Source organism: Drosophila ficusphila, unplaced genomic scaffold (genome assembly GCF_018152265.1).
Source record: "Drosophila ficusphila isolate 14025-0441.05 unplaced genomic scaffold, ASM1815226v1 contig_791, whole genome shotgun sequence".
NCBI lineage: Eukaryota > Metazoa > Arthropoda > Insecta > Diptera > Drosophilidae > Drosophila > Drosophila ficusphila.
In genome coordinates this window covers 16,008,662-16,029,415 of record NW_025064737.1, presented here as the reverse complement: position 1 = coordinate 16,029,415, position 20,754 = coordinate 16,008,662, and the positions used below count along the sequence as shown (strand labels likewise).

General features: G+C 42.4%; 5 protein-coding genes across 5 annotated transcripts in view; 2 read left to right on the top strand and 3 right to left on the bottom strand.

Moving 5' to 3' along the window:
• Window positions 1–1,732: 1,732 nt before the first annotated feature.
• LOC108091913 lies at window positions 1,733–2,439 on the bottom strand. Its single transcript, XM_017191297.1, has 2 exons — window positions 2,264–2,439; window positions 1,733–2,197 (listed from the first exon to the last, which is right to left on the bottom strand). Exons 1-2 carry the CDS (start codon window positions 2,417–2,419, stop codon window positions 1,988–1,990), a joined length of 366 nt encoding a protein of 121 aa, XP_017046786.1. The 5' UTR covers window positions 2,420–2,439; the 3' UTR covers window positions 1,733–1,987.
• A 367-nt stretch (window positions 2,440–2,806) lies between these two features.
• Window positions 2,807–10,863, bottom strand: LOC108092205 (lutropin-choriogonadotropic hormone receptor). Its single transcript, XM_017191733.2, has 17 exons — window positions 10,441–10,863; window positions 7,648–8,167; window positions 6,842–6,996; window positions 6,710–6,784; window positions 6,563–6,640; window positions 5,848–5,922; window positions 5,710–5,775; window positions 5,576–5,644; window positions 5,440–5,514; window positions 5,258–5,375; window positions 4,834–5,195; window positions 4,618–4,770; window positions 4,180–4,325; window positions 3,898–4,126; window positions 3,646–3,841; window positions 3,380–3,576; window positions 2,807–3,324 (listed from the first exon to the last, which is right to left on the bottom strand). Exons 2-17 carry the CDS (start codon window positions 8,023–8,025, stop codon window positions 3,147–3,149), a joined length of 2,550 nt encoding a protein of 849 aa, XP_017047222.1. The 5' UTR covers window positions 8,026–8,167; window positions 10,441–10,863; the 3' UTR covers window positions 2,807–3,146.
• A 499-nt stretch (window positions 10,864–11,362) lies between these two features.
• Window positions 11,363–12,003, top strand: LOC108091879 (gamma-aminobutyric acid receptor-associated protein). Its single transcript, XM_017191261.2, has one exon. It carries the CDS (start codon window positions 11,522–11,524, stop codon window positions 11,882–11,884), a length of 363 nt encoding a protein of 120 aa, XP_017046750.1. The 5' UTR covers window positions 11,363–11,521; the 3' UTR covers window positions 11,885–12,003.
• A 1,217-nt stretch (window positions 12,004–13,220) lies between these two features.
• On the bottom strand, window positions 13,221–16,718 carry LOC108092155 (chorion peroxidase). The gene is made up of 8 exons (XM_017191673.2): window positions 16,458–16,718; window positions 15,305–16,092; window positions 14,777–15,203; window positions 14,399–14,726; window positions 14,163–14,337; window positions 13,939–14,097; window positions 13,538–13,857; window positions 13,221–13,477 (listed from the first exon to the last, which is right to left on the bottom strand). The coding sequence occupies exons 1-8, from the start codon at window positions 16,621–16,623 to the stop codon at window positions 13,411–13,413; spliced, it is 2,430 nt and encodes an 809-aa protein (XP_017047162.1). The 5' UTR covers window positions 16,624–16,718; the 3' UTR covers window positions 13,221–13,410.
• Window positions 16,719–17,390: 672 nt separating this feature from the next.
• The window catches only part of LOC108092020 (trithorax group protein osa), a 30,847-nt gene continuing 27,483 nt past the window's right edge, over window positions 17,391–20,754 (top strand). Inside the window, 2 exon segments of the mRNA XM_017191457.1 lie at window positions 17,391–17,754; window positions 18,753–19,830. Of these exon segments, the coding sequence (XP_017046946.1) occupies window positions 18,913–19,830 (918 nt within the window). The 5' untranslated portion in view covers window positions 17,391–17,754; window positions 18,753–18,912.

Genomic DNA, 20,754 nt, shown 5'->3' with positions numbered 1-20,754 from the left:
CGTTCGCCGTTAATTTCGCTTCTCTTTCTTTATCACTCTTTGCAAATGTATTAATTATGAATTTACTTTGTGCTTACCAGGAGGATTCTAAAGGCGCGCAGCACTCCACTGAATTAGCTGGAATTACACGAGATGAGCACTGAGTTCACTAAGAAATTTGGGTATTTTTTATTGGGGTTGGGGATTGGGGATTGGGGCATCATCTTCACACATTGGCTTGCATATGCAGATGGTAATAAATGGGTTTCCTGTAATTGATAAGGGCGTGCGCGTGTGTGCACTGCCAAAGAAATTAGCATTATCAGCTCCATATTGTCATCTCCATTGTTGTTCGTACACAGGAAAGATAAATTGCTTACTTAAATGTGATCTAATTTAAAAATTGGATAATGTTACTGAATTAGAAGGTGAGGCCTTGTCACAAATTTAACTGATATCTAGTTAATGGCTTTCGAAAAGTAAGTAAATAAAAGTTTAAAACTCTTTAATACATTTTAAACGTATGAAAATGCCAAATTCGTGTGGCATTTTACTATTAATTAAATCACTTTGAAAAAATAAAAAAGTGGTTTCTGCAATTTAAAATCTCTTAAAAACTTGACAGAAAGTATGCAATAATATATTTTCTTTCGCGAAACCAATTAAAGCTTTTGTTTTCATGAGTGAAATTGCAAACCTTGTTTTTCTTTTAAAGCACACAATTTTCCAAATGAAAAACATAACTCAATATTGTCCAACTTCTGTGACATTTTCTCTCCGTGTGTGGGTGTGTGTAGGTGTGTGTGTGGACATTGACATTCGCTTGAAAGGGGGCGGGGCAGGAAGGAGGGCGTGTTAGCACAGAGAAATCGATCGTGCCCATTTTGGAGCTGTCACTCAAATTAAGCACATTAAAAATCCATAGGGATTTCAACACCCACATGTTACAGACGTCCTTTACGCCTACCGCCCCCTTCTGTCCCGCCCATAACCCCAGTTACGCCCCTGCCACGCCCCTTCCATGTGCAATTGTATTACACACGCACTGCGATGTGACATAGTTTGTGTGCTCGACAAACACACACTCGCTTAAACAATGCTAATAAATTTTCGTTTTATGAGCATTTGGCTTTTAATTACCGAACTAAACTTAAACGCCGCACTAGCACAAATAAGTGTACTTGTGTGCGTTTTGTGTGTGTGCTCTTTGAGTGTGTGGGTGGGTAGTTTATTTACACAACACGCTTGATTTTACTTGATTGATCTACGAATTCGAACACCATGAGTTTGATGGCCTAGAGGGAATCGGAACCAGAGGGGCTGAAATCCAACTACTATTGCTGTCATAGGCGCAAGAGTCGTAAAATTAAATTGTATTTTCCTTTGGAAATTGCCGCTGTAACTGTTTGAACACCACAATTTTCCCGTTTCACTTGTTCTGTGTACATGCAATTGAATATATTGGTTTTCAATCAAACATTCGGTGGGAGAAATGTTGGTTTGGCTAATTGCCAAAAGAGGTACAAGAACTAAGTAGTAAGTAAAGATATATCACTATTTTTAAGATATTATGAAACTATTTAAAATAACTATATTATGGGGTAAAACAACGTACATTATACGATTATGTAAATAAATGGCCAAAGAAATTTCTTAGAAAGTTTTAAGTTTGCACTTTTTTTGTATATGAAATTTTTTTATATTTTACAATTTTACTTTTGTTCATGTTTTTAACGAAAAAAATTCTTTTAAATTTAAGTTAGGTGAAAAAAGTTTATTCTAAATTTGGCTTTAAGGTTAAGGACCATATTTCGATTACAGATTCACAAGCTTATTTCTTTTCATATTTGATGCTCTACAAAAGGCGAAAGCCTAAGATCCTCTGCCGCTAAAAGTCTTTTAAAAGCGAGTCCTCGGCAAAGATTATCATAAGTCAAGTTTAATAGGTGATCCCAGTGAACTCCAGCCATTTGTAGATTAAGTACTCCTTGAACAACTGGGGTCGCTGCTACATTCGCTGGATGACACAGCCCTTAAAGGAGTTCAGCCGGGCATCGATTTCGCCCTCCTCCAGCTCGTTGAAGGCATAGATGTCCTTGTAGCAGGATGGTGAAATGCACTGCCGGATGCAGTTGATCTTGGCCACGCCCACGGGACTGAGGTTTATGCACTGGGCGTGCTGGTCACAAGTCACCTCCATTTCATGATAAGTTATTTCCTGATTTTTGTTTGGAATTTAAAAGTGTTAAGTGGATCAGAAAAATCAATATGTTCGTAAACTCACATTCTTACTGGTCTCCTTATATGCGTACTCTGGAAAATTAAATGTGGCTGCCTTGGGAAATAACTTTCCATTCAGTCCATGCATTTCCTTGTAGCCGAGAGCGAATTTAAATACAAATATTGTGCAGATTGCTACGAATATCGCAGGACGCCGCATTTTCCCGTTACTTGTTTGGTCCTTTCTGAAGTCAGCTGTTCTTAAGGGTTGGAAAAACATATCCTGGGATATTTCGTTTAAATAAATTTCCCACTTCCAAAGGGAAAATTACAAGACCTAGGTGGCGCCAAAATCCGCAATGTAGAATCCCGTGTAAAATGTGCGTAAAATGTCGTCAATTGTCAGAATATAAAAAAAATAAAAAAGGCTATTTAATCATTTTCTAAATAATTAAAAAAATTTTGTTTAAAGGTTTCCTTAAAAAGGCAAACAAACTTAAAAAACCACTGGCCCCAAACTGTTAAAAATTGTTCAATGTTTAAGCATGCATTTTCAAATCTTTTCACTTCATTTAATAAGTTTTAAGAAATAAGTCAAAGCAGAAAATAGTTTTTACACCAATATATTTCTTATCACTAAACACTTAAAACGGCTTAAAACACTTAAAACACTCATAACTATTGGAAACCACTTATTCGACATCCAAATATGTATATACTTTGACTGGGATAAGCTCTTTTCTCTTAGCAATACTTTTCTTAGTTTTAACTAAATGGCTTAAGTACGACAGGAAAATGTATATTAAACGTATTCTCTTAGAATATCAATAATCATGGGATGCTAACAATACTGTAACAATTAGCGGAAGAGAGCGTAATTAAAAGGTTTAAATGTAGATATCACAACAGGGGTGGAAGAAGTGTATTTAGAATACTCAAGCTTCGCTTTAAACATAATCCTCGCCGCACTTCAGCATTTTCTGGGTCTCCGTTCCCATTACGGTCTGCATTTTGCAGGTGAGTGAACCGTGCCTCTGAATGGATCCATGGATAGTGAATCGAGTTGTGGCCTGACCAGATAAGCTATCCTTGTACTTTAAGGCGCTCTGCCGGCAAAGGCCCAATCTAAAAAAAAATAGATATTCATTAATCATATCTTTTTAGTGTAAAAGTTACTTACTTTGACAACAAGGTAAATAGATCCTGGCGATATTGGGATGTAAGTATGGCATATAAGTAGGGATCCGCACAGGAGTTTAAAGGATAGAAGAATACAAGCAATATCTTTGACTTGGTAACATTGATAAGTGGATAACCAGCCAAAGCAGTGAGTCCAAAGAAAGCAATAGGTGACCAGCAGGCAAAGTTTGTAAAGACCTAAAAGGATAATGGAGTTTAGAGATTATAATTGTTCAGAGGGAGCAACATAAAATCTAATCTACTTACTAGAAGCGCCATCTTCTTGGCCACACTCAATTCTCCTGGATTATTATGTCTCGCCTGTCGTGTCTCCCGACCCAAGGACAGATATATCTGAGCATAGCAGACGGCAATGATGGAGAAGGCCACGCCGTTGCAGCCCAAAATGGCAATCAGATACATCGTGTCGAATACATCGCGGTTTTCCATAGGGAGGCAGATGCTGCAATGGCCAAGGATTCAGTGCTTCGGTTCTGAGTGACATCCTAGCTAGCTCACCTGGTCGAGGAGTAATTACTTATGCCGAACAGGGGCAGCGAGGACATCAGCATGGAGTAGATCCAGCCGCAGAGCATGATTATCGCAGCAGGACGCAACTTGATGCGATGGTTCAGGTACATCGCCTGTGTAATCGCCATACATCGTTCGATGGTAATCACAGTCAGCGTGAAGACCGACAAATGACTGGCGAACACGGTGAGAAAGCCGGCCACTTTGCAGCCGAGACCTAAATAAAAACACAATCAAAAACAAATCCATTGATTAATCAGTTCAACCCACCATACTGCCAGTCGTAGGCGTAGTTAAAGTACTCCCCCATCGAATGGGCATCGATGGAGGCCACCAGCAGCAGGTAAACTCCCAGGCACAAATCAGCAAAAGCCAGATGGCACATCAGAAAACGTGGCACAGGCGTCGATTCGGGTCTGGAATGAACAGTGGTTACAAATACGGCAAACAACATTTTAAAAATAATATTAAAATAATTAATTTTATAATAAACAAAGATCCTATCATACAAAGAACATGGGTCAGTTCTCAATTTCAATTCGCAAATAATATATTTATTAAATAAAAAATATATTTATATAAAAACAATTGGATGAAAAATAGTCCTTTTCTGAAATCAAATAATAATGTCCAATTTATAGCCTCATTGAAACGTATTTTTTAAAGTGTTAGCAAGCGTTCTATGCCAAAATGATTTGAACGACTTACCTAATCGATAGAATTACTGTCAGCACAGCCACATTGCCCACAACAGCCAGAGCAACCACAATCCAGACGGAAATGCGAAGCCATTGGTAGCCCATTACATCCTCACAAGGATTAAGATCGTTCGGCATGGGATAGCATTCTATATTTGGTTTTCTGTAGGCAGAAAATGAGCTAGTTAGTTAGAGCACACAAAATGTTAATTAAGGAGAACCTTACCTGAAAGTAAAATTCCCACAAAGTTCAGCGGTCATGTCATCCTCCGGATTAAGGGTGATCTTCTCGTGAAAAGTACCTTTGTTCAGTGTGTCATCGGACATGTAATCAAAAGAAGCGTATGTGATGGAGGTATCGTCCGTTCCAGATTGTTCGGGCATGCCAAAGGTGCCGAAATCCTCCGGAAGACCTTCGAATCCATCCAAAGCAGATCTCTCCTTTCGGGAGCCATGGTCACTTTTGCACTGCTCCCGCCACTTTTCAATTTCCCGCATTCGCTCCGCATGTCGTTGGGGATCGTGACGCGATGGAAACTGAAAGGCGCAGCAGTGGAAGGAGTGGGTGAGATAAGCCCTCTGTAGATTCTGCAAAATTAAGGTACCAATTAATTCAGATATATAATACTTGTAGTGAAAGTCCTCCTTACCCGAAAATTGTAGATCGATGGAATGGTTTTCAGAGTGTGCGTATTCGTAATGTATAATGCTTCAATGTTCTGAAGTCCAACTGATGGCAGGCCAACCAGTGAAGTGCTGGAGAGATCACTTAAAAATATAATACAACATTATAATCAAATTATTTTTATAAAAAGTAAAATGCAAAACTCACAGTTCAGTTATGTCTATAATGCCATCAAATGCATTTGGATGCATCTGCTTAAGCTTTCGATTATTTTGCAGGGAGCTAAAAAGTAACCAGTTAATCAAAAGTCTTTTTTTTTATGTAAATGTTATCAAATACTCACAGTTTTGCTATTTTTGAGCCAAAGAAGGCAGAATCATCGACGTAGCTTATATCATTGTTTGCCAAAATTCTACAAAGATAATTTTCTTTTTAAAGATAACTCGCTTATTTTTGGGCAAAACAATTTATACGTACAATTGGGCAGTCTTAACTTTAATGGATTTAGTATCTATTCGAGAGATTTGATTATTATCGAGATCTCTGAAAAACAGATAAGATACAAGAAAAGTATGTATTAAATCGTTTATTTTACTCTAGTATTCAGGTGCTCACATCATTTGCAGAATATTATGCGGGGGCAGGTGGCCCAAGTCCGGAACTCTGGTAAGCCCGCTGTTTATGATGCGTCTGTGGGAATAAAATGGCATTTTGTTGTTAGACTCCCACACGTCCCCTGCACACTATTGTTATAACCACCCAAAGCACTTTCCAGCTCTTCCCCTTCAGGATTATTTCAGATTTTCATAGAAAACGAGTTGACAGTTAACAGCAAATAGTTTTTCGCATGTTCTATCTGAAGTTCGATGTTATTTATATGAAATTTAATATTCGCCAGAAGCAATTGAAACGAATATTGACGCGTTTAAAATTGATTTTGTAATAATGAAGCCATATGTTTGTTGTAAATACAGAAAGAATTAAATATAAAACGTGTACCTATACATTGTATTTTTTACAGGAACAGGCATACTGAACTGTTTTATTTATCAGCAAACAATAAATTTCAATCAGTATTTTACGAAGGCAACAGGTTAAAAACGAATTCAGCATCAAAGGGCAAACAAAAGTCTACTCCATAACAACTCAACTTCGATCCGGCTGTTAAAGCATGAAGTGCTATATATTTATCGATGACACAACATAGACCTATTATCCGGCCAAAACAAAATCGCACAGCTGTAAGTGCTTATTGACTTGGAAAAATCACCCCATTTATCTACCACATATGGAACCCCGAATCGAGATTCGGTAATTGCAAAGGGCTTACATTATTTCTACGCTCTCCGAAATGCCAGCAAAGACGTCCTTCGATAGAAAGGTCAGCTTGGGTGCATTGGAGATGTAGCTGAAAGGATACACGCACTTATAATAAAGGGCTGCCGGCGATTGAAGCTGCCACTTATAATCAGCTTACATTGTGCGCAATAGCGTTAAATTAGCGAAAGCGCCGTCCTGTATCAGTTCCAGCTGCAGGCAGTCGGTGAAGGTCCTGCCGTCCGAAAGGACAATTAATATCTATACATGTGGAATACACGTTGCTACTCACACATCCAGCAATGTGGGCCCGTAGACCTTCAGCCCAGTGTAGCGGAGGCGTGGCAATCCGGCCGATGCGATGGTCAGTCGCTGGAGGGGCAGCTTCAGCGTTTGCGGCACGCGGTTCAGACCGTCGCCCTCGCAACGGCATTCCACCTCCTCGTTCTGGGGACATAAATAACACAGGTAGGAATTAAAAAATGTAACATTGCAGTGGGCGGAGTCTTTGCGTTTTGTTTTGCATTGTTCGCCGCGACTCTGAAATTCATTAAAATGAAAATGCAGTGCTGTAATTGTCTTTGGTGTATATACACACCATACACACACTGGATTCTCCGGGAAATGTTGTCTAAATAAACAGCATATTAAAATGAAGCCTGAAATTCTTTAAAATGAATGCCTCATGCTTTCTAATTTGATTTATTGTGAATTTTTATTTGCGTTCGAATATCTGAGAAGTATTTGTTTAACAAACCCATATTGAATAAAGGAAAACACTTATAAAATAGCTAATTTAATTACTTGTTATTATATCACCAGAAGAATTGTTAAAAAATATTTCCACTTGATTTAAAAGCTGATTAAATAGGCTAATTGTATTATAATATTATATTTTCAGCACCAAGTATTATTACATTTATGCCTTTATGAATATCTAACTTTATCAATCTTCCTAATTAACTTTGTAGTAAGGACTCTTTTTTATTTGTCAGTAAGTGACCCTCATTGGAGGCTAATCTACAGCTACCCCCTGGTTAGCTGGTAAACACACGCGTATGGAGCAAAGTTGAAAGTGTACGGGTATCAGTCACTTACTTGATTGCTCGCATTCCAGCAGCAACACTTCCAGGCGGAGGGCGGCAAAGTCAGGGTCACAGGCGTGTCCGTCGATTGACCCAGCCACATGGCAGTGGCATTGGAACTGGTGTTGGGATTGGAATCGACAGCATTGAGAGCGGGAGTGGGATTGGGATTGGGGAAGACATCGAAACCGTGGTGGATGTCATGACAGTTGCTTGCACTCAACGCCTTGCCGACGGCACTCGTGGCGTATACGCAATCCGGGCCAAACATCGATGTTAGCAACAGATGGTTGTAGAGCAACCGGAATAGGAACTCGAATGTCAGGCACTTAGTGCCCCTCCTTGAGCGCCAAGTGACCTCCTTCCGGTGCAGGTTTGTGTGCTTTTTCATGGCTCTCTGTCGTTACCGCCGACAGATCCTAAGTACATAATGGGCGGCTCATTTCCCCCCTCGAAGATATCCAGATATCCGTGTTTTTCCGCACTCTGAACTCTTAATTAGCCGCGTTGCGTTTGTGCATCTTGCGGGTTGCCTGATTGGGAATTGAATGGGAGATGGGAGAATCAGTGACTGCGTAATGAAGCCATCAAGCTGCCGCCCGAATGATAAAGTTAAATAGCAAAACGATTCGCCGTTCCGAACGATCCGCAGATATTTGGCATGTCGCGAATTGGACAGTCACGTTCTCTCGGTTGCGGACGCGTGTTTGATTGATTTTCAAATCCGTATAACAGCGAACGGTGCGACAAATCAAAATCGAATTCAGCCCTCTTGGCGCAAGAGTATTGGCAGCTAATTATTTGGCCAAGCAGCGTGAACAAAAGGCCACTGTTACAGTAGAGCCTTCGGACAAGGAAACAAATTGTCAACCAGGAGGACACTGACTCGGGAAAAGATCACTGGCAAACAGAAACCGAGCAAACATCGTATCGAATTCGACTGGAGTTTGTTAATTAACATATGTTATCGCGCGCGGCCACAAGATATATAGTATACTGAACCTATAGCATTATTTTTAGACGCAGTGTCGGTATGTCAGTTAAGTCAACATCTCACGTTTCCCGGCGGCCCTATATAAATTTATTTTGAAAGCCAACACGAGCCTCGACTTGGCTCTGTTTGTGCTTAATTTTAGTTCTCGCCAGCTAATTGAAACATTCAGTTTCGCGTAATTAGTAATATCATAAAGCCAGATTGGCTGGCAGCTCAGTTTCGAGGGCTTCATGACCAGGCTCTTGGCGACCCAAACTACTAAACTCTACCCGCTTATCGGAGACCTCAAAAGACCGCCGACAGGTGTGCGCCATGTCTCTGCCTTTTAATTAACAAATATTTGTTCTCGCATGTGCTCCAGCTAGCTTTACTGCCGCGATCTTTCGGCCAGGGTGCACAATCTGGCTATCTGAAGGGAAAATTTAAAAATATAATTAGCACCCTTGGCCAGCAGGCGACCTCCCATGGAATGCGCAAATCACCGTGAACTCGGGAAACACGGGGCAATGATTGTCCCTGAATTCGGGAGAAGATTTTCCCTTGATAACACAGAATTTCTGACAAAAATCTTCACGAAAATCTAGTGACGCAGTGAGCTTACAAAGCGATAATAAAATCACTCGAGTATACAAAAATCTCGCATTGTGCCTTCGATAAAGCCATGAAAATGCGTTGAATAAATTATTTACACAATATTTTACTTGATTGGCAGCTCTCGATGATTGTTTGCATTCGAATCAAGAGCGAGTAGTTAGCAGTTTTCAATTGAATTAAATCTAGTTTGACGCACAAGTCGAACCTAAGAAGTTTGCAATCCATTAAACCAATTTCTCTAATTGGCTCTTATTTTCAGCTCTTTGCTCCTTTGAATGGCGCGCATAAAATAAAGTCATAAAATCACACACGATAAAGTGGGAGGAATCGCAAAGATTTTGGTCCGGCGAACACGATTCTAATTTCTGCCTCGGTGCCAAAGTTCTGGTGTCGTTTTTAACGAATTAATGTTAATTACCGCATTAACAACATTATAAAACAAGTTGATATGAAATTTCGAGCGCAAAAAAGCGACAAAATATTCATATGTATCAAATTAGAATGTTCTAGTTGAGTGGCCGCAAAACTTTCTGTTTCGGTGGTCTGTTGTCAGCAAATTGCAATTAAATTGATTTTGGTTTTAGTTTTTTGGAATGTCTCGCTAAGTTATAAATTCATAAAAAAAATTCCTTTGAGTTTTGAAATCTATTAATAACAACATATTAGCGGACACATGGTAATGTCGACATTTAGTCACATTAAAATCACAAAATCAGTCCATTTCAAGAAAATCTCAACTCATCTTGAAAACTTGAGTCAAATGAATAGCAAGACTGCAAATTCCAGTGCACTCTAGCAAACACCATTAAGGCGATTACTTTTCAGATTACGAAACACAATTGGTGATTTGTTTCACACTCACGAGTGCTTAATTAGTAATTGCTATAGTACACAGACACAGAGATTAGCTGTCCATACTTATAGCTTATCGCCAGTAAAATCGAGCGTGGATTTTGGGGAAATCGACTTTGATAATTTTACGAGTAGGTTATTGCACAAACACTCGTTTTCAAAGAAGGGATCTCGTAATATTTCGCCTCACATGGGTCAATAAATACAAAATTATAATGGTTTTTTTCCCGATGTTGTCAATAAATTTGGTCAGGCGATTGTGGCTCGTTCAGTAATGTTTTGCACACGCACACCCGCATTAAATTTTCCGCTTTTCTTTTTTTTTTTTTGTAAACAATTTAGGCATTTTTGGACCATGCTGCTCACCGGATGTGTTGAAGTTTAAGACTTTATCCGACAGTCTTCGGTTTGGCGTGGATACACCTGTTGCAGTTGAACGTCAGCGAGGGACTATATTCCCACCCGCAGACCGGAAACCAGCGACCCACGAAACGAGCTCAAAAAAGACGGAAGTGGGCGACGAGTGGAGCCGATTCACCGAGCGCGAAAACGACCGAGCAGCTCCAGCAGCTATGGCGAAATGAGAGCTCAAGAGCTACGTGCGGACGCAACGAACGAAGGAGACTGTGGCGACGGAAGCAAGCATATTTGCTTTAGCTCTGCCGTTTTGCTCGTTTACGGATTTTGCTGTTGTGGTCGGAATTCAGGTGAAAGCTTTCGCATTTGCGGCCCTATATACGCACACTTGTTGAATTGCCTTGCGGTCAACCGAAGCCTTCAATAAAGGTGTCATTAGAGCCCTGTGGAGTTCGTGTGATAATGTCAGAGTAGGGAACATATTAGAGCCCCTGCTCAACATAATATTATATATCTCAAATCTGTCTGTCATTCGATACATTTTCAGTGATTAAGTACGATTAAGTTGATTCAGTGAGCATTTAAATAATTTTAAAAAGTTTATCACTGTTGTCATAACTTTTAAAAGTAAAATGGAAAATATTCTAATGGTGTACAAGTTTTAAGTAGATTAACTCATTCCCTAAAGTTTGTTAAATTGTTTTTAAACATTTAAAACTAACTGTAACTAACTAACTCAAACTGCATACTTGGCATTTTTGTTTTAATGATTTAGATAGTTTTATAGAGTTCTTAGAGTCTTTAAAAACATTTTTAAGAAGGTAATGACAACATAACCTTCTAAGAGAAAAATGAAAAAAAATCTTTTAGTTGATTTGTGCAGGTTTCTGATAACATTCTCATTTTTCAAAAAGTTACCCACCAGCAGGCACTACCTTTTCTGCCAAAGCTAGTTTCATAGTAAAACGGAAAGGACACATTTGTAAGCAACAACTGAGCAAAACTGGCAGCATCTTAAGTCTCACCAAATCCAAAACGTAAACCCTTGTTTCGCTCCGTTCCCTTCCGTTTTGAAGACGATTCTGCCCAGATGGACATGCACTTCCAGTACAAGAAGGACCACACCTTCGACAAGCGCCGCAACGAGGGCGACAAGATCCGCCGCAAGTATCCGGATCGTGTGCCCATCATCGTGGAGAAGGCCCCGAAGACCCGGTACGCCGAGCTGGACAAGAAGAAATACCTGGTGCCGGCCGACCTGACGGTGGGCCAGTTTTACTTCCTCATCCGCAAGCGCATAAATCTGCGTCCCGACGACGCCCTCTTCTTCTTCGTGAACAACGTGATACCGCCGACATCGGCCACCATGGGAACACTCTACCAGGAGAACTCCGACAAGGACTACTTTCTTTACATTTCCTATTCCGATGAGAACGTCTACGGACGGCAGTAGACTTGGGTTTGCCCCTGACTAATCGTTTTGCTCGTCGGCGGTTGGGTTTCAATTGTCACTTTTCACCATTCCGCAAGTTCATCAATAAAATGACTGGTCCTAGCCAGCTAGCCAGCTAACCAGCCAGCTAAAGTCGTCATCATGGCCCATGCTGAGTACAACAATTAACGCAGCATGTGCTTCCCCTTGTTGGAGGGAGTTCGTCGCATTCGGTAATCCCTTGCTTCTTGTCTCGCCGGTCGCTGGAAACAACAAAAATTAATTAAATTGCTCAAAAAAACATCTAGTGAACTCACGGCTACGGCTTAATTATAATTCACAAATCGATGGCCCGTCCCATTCAGAGCGGCGACAAATTAAATGGAGGCATCGGTTTTGTTGTTATGGTGTGCTTAAGTTCACTAATTGGTGAAAATATGAGACATAAAACCTGTTTAAATCGGGCAAAAGCGTGCTCTGAAAGCATGCAATAAAAATCGAAGACAGGCGGCTGAAATGGTGCATCAAAAACAGAGTTGTTTGACAAACTTATTGACACTGGGTCCATGGATTAGCAGAGGAAACTTTTAAATAAATATAGATTATATTAAATACTACCAGTAATATTCCGCTAGACACCCACGACTTCTAAGGTTTATTTAAATTAAGGTTTTGTTTATAATATTAATCTACATGTCGCGGCGCAACCGCAAAAAATTACCCAGATATTCCAGTTTAAATTAGGATAATATTTGAAAGCAGCCAAACAAATAGGAATCGGTCTAATGGTAAGTTCAATAATCAAATTGATTATATTAAAAGAGCTTGTTGTTATTCAAATGTCAGCAAAGATTACAAACGGCGTATATTTTCCGTAACCGATTAGTTCACATGACTTACGTAAAGAACGTAAAAATAGCAGCTCAAATATCTGGGGTTGAACAAGACTTCACAGATATATGTCAACACACAACTCACTGTGAAATGGAGCGGAATTGATATAGACATTTAATAATATTCTGTTATACATTTTAATTTAGCTTGGTATTTGCATATCATGTTATTTACAAATGCGAACAGCCACTAATTGACTAGATAATCCAAAGCGAATCTACCGCAGAAACAAACATATAAATATTCACATACATATATCATAACAGTAACAGAAGTGCAAAACAAATTAGAGTCAATTAAATTAATAAATTAGTGCGATGCCTAAAACGAATGACAACTTCTGGGTTATCTGGAAAGATATTTGTCACCCGGTCAACAATGTAACGCTACAGAACAATACAAGGACAGATATGGCCAAAAAGGCGGCAGAGAGAGCTTGAGATCGAAAAAATAAAAATCATTCTTCGGAGACAAAGAAATTTGCGTTTAATTAGCAATGGAAATCGGTTTAATAGAACGGTTGGCTTAATTTTGGTTTTCTTTGTTGAGCCGCAGTTACATAAAACGGGGATATACAATTCGGCGAACATTCGCATATATAAATACAGTTTAAAAACTCGATAAATAAATTAAAAATGGATAAAAAAATAATTTCAAGTGCGCCATGCCTCCAAATTAACGGCCGGCAGGCTGGGATCATCACAGCCAATCACTTGGTTGCTACAAAGAAATAAGCAAGTCACTAAAGGCACTGTTCCGGTCATTTTGCACTTCACTTACCCAGGATGATCGGCTTGAATGAAAGCGGCCAGTGGCACTGCTTGCAGAGTGAGGCGGTCGGAATTGTCGCAGAGAAGACGAGCCAAAGTAGCCTTGCGCAACTCTTGCAGCTGCGGAGGGGTGAAGGCGCCAGGATTAACATTATTGTCGTACTCGTAAAAATAGCGATCCCCCTGCTTAAAGCGTGCAAACTGATCGGCTATGATCTCGGCAAAGGTCGCGCCCACAACTCCTCCATCGACGGCCTGTTCCAGCAGACCTCCCACCCACAGGTCAATGTCGTCGGGAGAGCGGTAAACGCGAGCCAGCTTCTGGCCAATCTGTTAGATACAGAAGTATATTAATTAGAACTGATAATAATCAATCTAAAATGGAAGAACTGAACTCATCGAAGAACTCACTTCGCTTGGGAACTGTTCAAAGCTCTCTAGTTTAGGTGCTCCTCTTAACTCCAGGTAGTCGTTATAGCTACGCAGTCCTTGGTCGCGTCCTCTCTGAATATTAATGGCAGCCAGATCCAGACCAAACGGATTATCCCCACGGAACAGGAAACGACTGAGCTGCTCAAGGTAAAACCGATTATAAAAAACTCTTTAAATTAACAAACAAAATATTCAGTACTTACTCCATGGCTGATTGAGTTGTCCACCTGCTGCATGGGTTGGCTGTAAAGTGTGCGCAGCATGTCGTCGTAGAACTCACGTTTGCGCATCCGCGAGGGATTAAACATGACATCCGGAATATTGACCACTTCATCAATGCGACCATGCTCCTGGCGGATTTGGAACTTGCCATCCACACTTAAGGCAGAGTTTAAATTACAAATAAAACTTAGTATAAAATAATATAATACTTCCCTACCTAGAATGACCCATGCGATAAGCTGCTCCTGAGAATTCATTGGTTATAGACGGATTTACATCAACATTGTAGTCATGCGAGTAGCCCTGATGCAGTGGCACCAGCCCGAAACGCTTCATCTGCTGCGGTCCAATAATAATGGGCAGAAATTCGTTGTATGTAATGTGCTGCACCTCGGCAACGACGATGCGTCGGGCCTCCTGAAAAAGCCATTCGTCGCTGGCCGAAGGATTCAGCTGGTTCAGTGCCTCTGCCACACGATTGTGCTCACGTGCCAGCAGTATTTGGAGGGTAATCAAGGATATAATCTGATTGGTCCGTCCATCTCCTAATATTACAAATATGTTAAATATTTTTTTTTTTTTTTTTACTTTTTACCTGAAAGAAAACATGACTTTCCGGCTTCCTCGCTGGGGCAAGCCTTTTTGTCGTTCGTCAGCGGCAAAAGATCCCGTCCGAAATCGTTCAGCATACGCAGTCGGCCGCCACGGATTGCTCTAAGACTTCTGGAAGCTTCATCACTTGATCCATAAACCGGCGAGGCGTCAACGTAGTGGGTCACTTTGCTCATTTGCTTCCCGTAACTCAATTGACAATCGGGACTGGGAACCAGGGACAACCTTACGAAGTTCAAACAGCGAACTCCGAAAGCGGCAAAGAACTCATCATCCGGCTCCACATGGATTGGCATGCAGGCGAAGTGGCTTTGCTGTGGACTTAGAGCTACGTTTCCGTCTGCGGAGCAGCACTGCACCAGGCTTCCATCCTCCAGTCGCACCGAAGAAGTTTGGGAAATGTCATGTGCCTGAAAATAAACCAGCATTGAATAACCAGAAACAAATACTCTTTACTTTTTCAGGATTAAAATGCATTGTTTAGTTTCGTCCTAAAGCTAGGATAACCTACCAAAACCTGACCGAACTGCATAACCAGGAGGTTGTACAAGGGATGCGGACGATCAACGTCGGCTAGCAGGATGCGTGAGATTTTGCGGGCGCTGAGCAGAGGAGTCCCGTCGGAAGAGTGGGAACGCGGTGTCCAGATTCCATCCTCGTAAGCGGGGGGCAAGAGGCGCTCCATCGGCTGTCCAGCAGCTCCCCACAGCGATCTTTGGGGCAGTGGATTGTTACATGTGCCATCCAAGCTGCGGTACACTGATCGAACATTACGGCAAATTAGAGGTGGCTGACAGTGCTGGGCCAACGGGGTCTCCGTGAACTTGATCGGCACATTGTTGGTGATGAAATCGTCCACGGGCACCTGCTCCTTCTTGCCAAACAACTGGGTGGTCATCACCTGTTCGATGGCACTATTCGAAATGGCAAAGTTGTGCAGATCATCCTTGGCCGTCGAATGGAACACTAGACCGTGCGCAAAGTCGGGAAAGCCTCGGCGGACGGGGATCTGCGACACGCCGTTCATCAAATGCTCGAACTGACGACGTGCCTCATCCAAAACTGAAATGGGCAGGATGGTGGGAAATCCTGATCGCCGCTCCTTGGAAGAGCTCTCCTGTTTCGGGGCAGTGTGATTTTGTCCCGTCTCGCAGCAGAAGCCAAATTTTCCAGCCGGCAGATCGCATATCTGCGGCTTTTCATGGCTTTCCATGCGCACGTGGGCGGGACACTGGATTTGGGGCACGCATTTTATGCCGTCATTGCAGGGAAGACATTTTTTCAACAGACCGCTAGTAACTACACAGAAAGAAAAAAGATAAATATTTCTAAGATTTTTGGCACATATAAATATTTTATTTTAATTTAAATTTTTTATTTGAGTAATATAATAAGCTTATAACCTTCGAATTGCAGTTTCAACACTTTTATTATATAAACCAATATTTTTAAAAAGTAAAGATCTGGCTTTTCTTTCAGTGCCGAACAAGACGATCCCACAAGTTTAAACAACCGTTACTATTTAACCGAGGTCGAAAGCAAAAGAACAAGATGGCTGCTCATCCAAAGAAAAACCGTTTAATCGTGTCCCCGTTAGACAGCCCAAAGATTACCAATTTACATAGATGAAGTTGAATTATTTAACTTAATATAAAAGTGGTTACCTTTCTCAGTTTTCTTAGTAGATTCTGTAGAAGTTGCCAATGGTACTGGTGTCTGCAGATCTGGAGCCTCATTAAATCGGTTTTGGCGCACAGAAAATGCCGCCGCCAGTGATCCGCCAATCTGTGTGGCAATTAATAGCAGCGCGATTTCCCAAATGCGAGTCATCTTACACTTATTTGTTTGGACTTTACTTTTAAAAACTTTGAACTTGACTTATTCGAATAAAGTGAAACGTAAAATGGCGCAAATTTTCATTAGCTATCAATAATATTCGATGACAGTAAGAAGTTCAGTTATCGTCAGTAACAGCGTGCTGTTAAGCGCATCTGAGTGGTAAAATGTTGTGCTTTTAAGCGCAAGCAATGTATGTGAATCTTTCCCAAGCTTGTAAAATTGTAATTTCTTTTTCAATCCTGCAAAACTTATGTTTTTTTCTAATCTTGTAAGTCCTAGTAGAGTGGTTTATTAATTCTGCCGTATATTCGAATAACCAAAATTAGAATTTTCGCGGGAGGCATTGTTCCCTGGCACTGTTAACAAAAAGCAAGGGTCAGTTACTTTCAAGCAGTTTAATTTTATTTAGACCTGTTAGGCCAGTTAACAGTTGGCTGTTAGCTGCATAATATCGGTCTTAATAAAATCGTTGGGATTTGCGCCATAAACTTCCTAAATAAACATAATAAAATTAAATAGTTACAAAAATAAATTATTTTTGATTGGAATTGCCCAAACGCATCAACATTGAATGTTAATGTAAACTAACCTTGATTTAAATATTTTCATGTAAGGAAAACACAAAATCAGGGATGCAGAAAATACTAATGCAGCCCTAGGGCTGGAAAAAAACACGCATCCCTAGGGCTGACAGAAATATCGAAATCAGACCTAGGGCTGGACAAATCATCGAACGTAGCCCATGCGATATTTTAAAATGGCGTAAACATCGATACCTCGCTTCGCACAGGCTCGCTTCCTCGTCATGCTGCGAAATTGTTCGAAAATTAAGTGAAATACAGCGCATTAATAGTGAAAAGTATGTGCAGCCGTTTCAGGGCCCTACTGGCTACCAGCCGCGTGTGATTGTGGCCGCCGCAGCAGCGTTTTGGCAGCGCCCCAGCCTGGCGAAAAGCCGAAAGAAGGAGAAAAGACAGACAAGACTTGCATACACCACTACTTGAATCGTTTCATTTCGTTCCGTTCGTATACCGAGTTTGCTGCCCTGTCCCTGTCTTCTCACGCGAGTTCGTTTTTAGTATATATAGCCAGTCTGTGGACGGTCGTGAATATCTTCTATGTGTAAGTGGTGTGCGTGTAGTGTATGTAGATTTCTTCTGGTTAAGAAAAGCCCCAAAGCCAGAGCCCCAAAAATATATAGGAGAGTCTTAGCCAACAACAATCTGCCGCCGGACTTTCGCCCGAGGGCGAGTGAAAAATTCAGTTTCTCTCCTCTCGATGCACTTGGAGGCTGTGTGAGTGTGTGTGTGCGTGTGTATACATATGCAAATGATTGGATGTCGGATCCTTGCATCATCATCATCATCAACACTTTGCGAAAACCAGCAGAAAAACGCAATAGCCAAGGAACCAAGAAAAACCTCCCAAGACAACGGCAGCGGCAAAGTGAACGCGCAACAAACGCGGCCAAGCAGGCGCGGCAATTAGTTTGAAAATCCCAAATGTTAGTCCCCCGCCCCACGCCAAAAGTTAAACAATTGCCGCATCTGAGAAATATATATGAATTGTGAGATGCCCCTTGGCCAATGGCCATTCCAGTGCTGTGTAAACGCGAAAAATCGGCATAGAAAATAATTACGAAAAAATCATTACTGTGCTGGCCGTTTCATTCGTTTCACACAGAAACTAATAAAGCGAGAGAGAGCAAGCGAGAGCGGCATATGCATGTTGCCTAGCTGGCGAGTGCAAGTGAGACGGAAAGGGATACGGCGTGTGCGTGTATAGCCGCCAAATGTGAATAGAGAGAGAGAGCGCCAGCAAGAGCGAGTGACTGCGCTCAAACTGCGAGAGCGGCAGCGGCAGGGTTGTCAACGCATTGCGATTGTCCGCCGTACGCGGCAGAAAATAAATTGTTGTTTTGGTATTGGTGCTGGTTGCTCGAATGTGTGTATGAGTGTGTGAGTTGCGGACTTTTCAATACACAACAGCTCATGAACGAGTACAAATTATTTATGTTTAACCCGCCCGATTTAGGCCCAGTGATATATAGAATCACCCCCACTTAAAATTAGTCAGACCCCCTTGACAAATGCTAATCCCCCGTTTTTGATAACTTGCAGCTAACATAACCTCAAACTCGCCGCTGCAGTCGTCGTCATCAGCGTCAGCGTTGTTGTTGTTGGTGGTGGTAACCGGGGCTCCATCAGTGGCCGCCACAAATCTGGGAAAATCCGGAAAGTCTGGGAGATCGGGAGCACAGCCAGCAGCCGATGAGTAACCATGAATGAGAAAATAAAGTCGCCGCAAACGCAGCAGCAAGGTGGCGCTCCTGCCCCCGCTGCCACGCCCCCATCGGCTGGAGCGGCTCCCGGTGGCGCCACACCGCCCACCTCTGGTCCGCCTACACCCAACAATAACAGCAACAATGGCAGTGATCCCAGCATCCAGCAGCAGCAAAACGTTGCCCCACATCCATACGGCGCACCACCGCCCCCCGGATCAGCCCCTGGAGGACCACCAGGACCAGATCCTGCTGCAGTTATGCACTATCACCATATGCACCAGCAACAGCAGCATCCGCCACCGCCCCACATGCAGCAGCAACAACAGCAGCACCACGGCGGGCCCGCACCACCACCGCCCGGAGGAGCACCTGAGCATGCGCCCGGCGTCAAGGAGGAGTACGCCCACCTGCCTCCGCCGCATCCTCATCCGGCCTACGGTCGCTACCACACCGATCCCAACATGGATCCGTATCGTTATGGCCAACCGATGCCAGGTGGAAAGCCTCCGCAGCAGCAACAGCCTCATCCGCAACAGCAACAGCCGCCGCAGCAACAGCAACCGGGGCCAGGTGGTTCGCCCAATCGTCCGCCGCAGCAGCGCTACATACCCGGACAACCACCACAGGGACCCACGCCCACGTTGAACTCCCTGCTGCAGTCTTCGAATCCGCCTCCACCGCCGCAGCACCGCTACGCCAACACCTACGATCCCCAGCAGGCGGCCGCTTCGGCGGCAGCAGCGGCGGCGGCTCAACAACAGCAGGCGGGCGGGCCACCGCCGCCAGGACACGGACCTCCTCCCCCGCAGCACCAGCCATCGCCGTACGGTGCGCAACAGGGCGGATGGGCTCCTCCGCCAAGGCCCTACAGTCCGCAGCTGGGACCGTCGCAGCAGTACAGGACTCCACCACCGGTAAGTGATGACAAAAAAAGTTCTCTTTTCGATGAAGGAGTTAAATGATAAGTGCGAGGTTTAAAGCAGCAAGTAGAAAGCTATACCCTTATTAGATTATAGATTGGTTATTATTCTTACAAGTAGGCAGTAAGTTTTGGCATTTTTATAGTTTATTAGCAGACATGTAACAAGAAGAGCTACCTTTTAATGAAAAAGTTCTTTTTCGAAAAATTCTTTTTAATGTCCAATAAATAGATGGTATTGTTTTACCTTTTTGACAGTTAAAGAATTTGTAAATTTTACGAAGGGATTATTTCCTTGCAGCAAAATAGGCACTGCCTACCAAAAATCTTACGGTTTGGGGTATTTTTGTATATTCTTTTTAGAGCTGTCTTGACATTGACACTGATTTTGATTTCATCGACCCCAAAGACACACAGCTACAGAGCACCATTTCCATGTACAAGCCTCCTTGACATGTGTTTCTTGTTGTTGTGGTTGTCGCTGGTGGCTTTGTGCTATCTATCTCCCTCCCTACCCCCTCCCTTCCGCCCACTGCCCACTCATTCCACGGAAAGGGGCTCGTCACGTTTTGTGCACATGTATTCGAATACGAGCGCGTGGGAGGGAGGCTGCAATATTTACTGTTACTTTTTAGGGTTTCGTCTTGGTCGCACTTCATTCAGTTCAGTGAAGATTTGCCAAGTCCCACTCGAAGGAAAAATAAAAAAAGGACAGAAGCAGCAGACACACTGACACACATAACGTAAAACATTGTACAGTAATTCCGCGCCTTTTTCGCCCGTCCCCTCCCCCTGGTTCCCTTTCTCCATCGCTTGCATATTTTCCCCAACCCCTTGAAATTTCGCTGTTTAAGTGCCGGGTTTTGTTGTAGTTGTTGTTGGGTGAAGCCGGGTGAGCAAGGGAGACGGGCAGTGAAAG